At 40.6% G+C, this 2,500-nt stretch overlaps 1 protein-coding gene across 1 annotated transcript in view; it reads left to right on the top strand.

Moving 5' to 3' along the window:
* Positions 1-854, top strand: part of LOC310779737 (phosphofurin acidic cluster sorting protein 1-like) — a gene marked incomplete at its 3' end in the record, with an annotated part of 106,058 nt that extends 105,204 nt beyond the window's left edge. Inside the window, exon 6 of the mRNA XM_083640230.1 lies at positions 847-854. Coding sequence (XP_083496356.1) covers positions 847-854 — 8 coding nt within the window. The remainder of the gene's footprint in view (positions 1-846) is intronic.
* Between the last annotated feature and the right edge of the window lie 1,646 nt (positions 855-2,500).

The raw sequence follows: 2,500 nt of genomic DNA, 5'->3' as shown, positions 1-2,500 counted from the left end.
TTACATCTGAATCTGTGGTGAACATTAGTCTGGTCTACAGCTGTTACATCTGAATCTGTGGTGAACATTAGTCTGGTCTACAGCTGTTACATCTGAATCTGTGGTGAACATTAGTCTAGTCTACAGCTGTTACATCTGAATCTGTGGTGAACATTAGTCTAGTCTACATCTGTTACATCTGAATCTGTGGTGAACAGTAGTCTAGTCTACACAGCTGTTACATCTGAATCTGTGGTGAACAGTAGTCTGGTCTACAGCTGTTACATCTGAATATGTGGTGAACAGTAGTCTAGTCTACAGCTGTTACATCTGAATCTGTGGTGAACAGTAGTCTAGTCTACAGCTGTTACATCTGAATCTGTGGTGAACAGTAGTCTAGTCTACAGCTGTTACATCTGAATCTGTGGTGAACATTAGTCTAGTCTACAGCTGTTACATCTGAATCTGTGGTGAACATTAGTCTAGTCTACAGCTGTTACATCTGAATCTGTGGTGAACAGTAGTGTAGTCTACAGCTGTTACATCTGAATCTGTGGTGAACATTAGTCTAGTCTACAGCTGTTACATCTGAATCTGTGGTGAACATTAGTCTAGTCTACAGCTGTTACATCTGAATCTGTGGTGAACATTAGTCTAGTCTACAGCTGTTACATCTGAATCTGTGGTGAACATTAGTCTAGTCTACAGCTGTTACATCTGAATCTGTGGTGAACAGTAGTCTAGTCTACACAGCTGTTACATCTGAATCTGTGGTGAACATTAGTCTAGTCTACAGCTGTTACATCTGAATCTGTGGTGACCAGTAGTGTAGTCTACAGCTGTTACATCTGAATCTGTGGTGAACAGTAGTGTAGTCTACACAGCTGTTACATCTGAATCTGTGGTGAACATTAGTCTAGTCTACAGCTGTTACATCTGAATCTGTGGTGAACATTAGTCTAGTCTACAGCTGTTACATCTGAATCTGTGGTGAACAGTAGTGTAGTCTACAGCTGTTACATCTGAATCTGTGGTGAACATTAGTCTAGTCTACACAGCTGTTACATCTGAATCTGTGGTGAACAGTAGTCTAGTCTACAGCTGTTACATCTGAATCTGTGGTGAACATTAGTCTAGTCTACAGCTGTTACATCTGAATCTGTGGTGAACATTAGTCTAGTCTACAGCTGTTACATCTGAATCTGTGGTGAACATTAGTCTAGTCTACAGCTGTTACATCTGAATCTGTGGTGAACATAGTCTAGTCTACAGCTGTTACATCTGAATCTGTGGTGAACATTAGTCTAGTCTACAGCTGTTACATCTGAATCTGTGGTGAACAGTAGTGTAGTCTACAGCTGTTACATCTGACTCTGTGGTGAACATTAGTCTAGTCTACACAGCTGTTACATCTGAATCTGTGGTGAACAGTAGTCTAGTCTACAGCTGTTACATCTGAATCTGTGGTGAACATTAGTCTAGTCTACAGCTGTTACATCTGAATCTGTGGTGAACATTAGTCTAGTCTACAGCTGTTACATCTGAATCTGTGGTGAACATTAGTCTAGTCTACAGCTGTTACATCTGAATCTGTGGTGAACATTAGTCTAGTCTACAGCTGTTACATCTGAATCTGTGGTGAACAGTAGTCTAGTCTACAGCTGTTACATCTGAATCTGTGGTGAACATAGTCTAGTCTACAGCTGTTACATCTGAATCTGTGGTGAACAGTAGTCTAGTCTACAGCTGTTACATCTGAATCTGTGGTGAACATTAGTCTAGTCTACAGCTGTTACATCTGAATCTGTGGTGAACATTAGTCTAGTCTACAGCTGTTACATCTGAATCTGTGGTGAACAGTAGTCTAGTCTACAGCTGTTACATCTGAATCTGTGGTGAACAGTAGTCTAGTCTACAGCTGTTACATCTGAATCTGTGGTGAACATTAGTCTAGTCTACACAGCTGTTACATCTGAATCTGTGGTGAACATTAGTCTAGTCTACAGCTGTTACATCTGAATCTGTGGTGAACATTAGTCTAGTCTACACAGCTGTTACATCTGAATCTGTGGTGAACATTAGTCTAGTCTACAGCTGTTACATCTGAATCTGTGGTGAACATTAGTCTGGTCTACAGCTGTTACATCTGAATCTGTGGTGAACATTAGTCTAGTCTACAGCTGTTACATCTGAATCTGTGGTGAACATTAGTCTAGTCTACAGCTGTTACATCTGAATATGTGGTGAACATTAGTCTAGTCTACAGCTGTTACATCTGAATATGTGGTGAACATTAGTCTAGTCTACAGCTGTTACATCTGAATCTGTGGTGAACATTAGTCTAGTCTACACAGCTGTTACATCTGAATCTGTGGTGAACATTAGTCTAGTCTACAGCTGTTACATCTGAATCTGTGGTGAACAGTAGTCTGGTCTACAGCTGTTACATCTGAATCTGTGGTGAACAGTAGTCTAGTCTACAGCTGTTACATCTGAATCTGTGGTGAACAGTAGTCTGGTC

This window comes from Poromitra crassiceps (assembly GCF_964638095.1).
Source record: "Poromitra crassiceps genome assembly, chromosome: 7".
In the NCBI taxonomy this organism is placed as follows: domain Eukaryota; kingdom Metazoa; phylum Chordata; class Actinopteri; order Beryciformes; family Melamphaidae; genus Poromitra; species Poromitra crassiceps.
The sequence above is the reverse complement of the archived record's forward strand: the minus strand, read 5'-3'. Positions and strand labels throughout refer to the sequence as shown.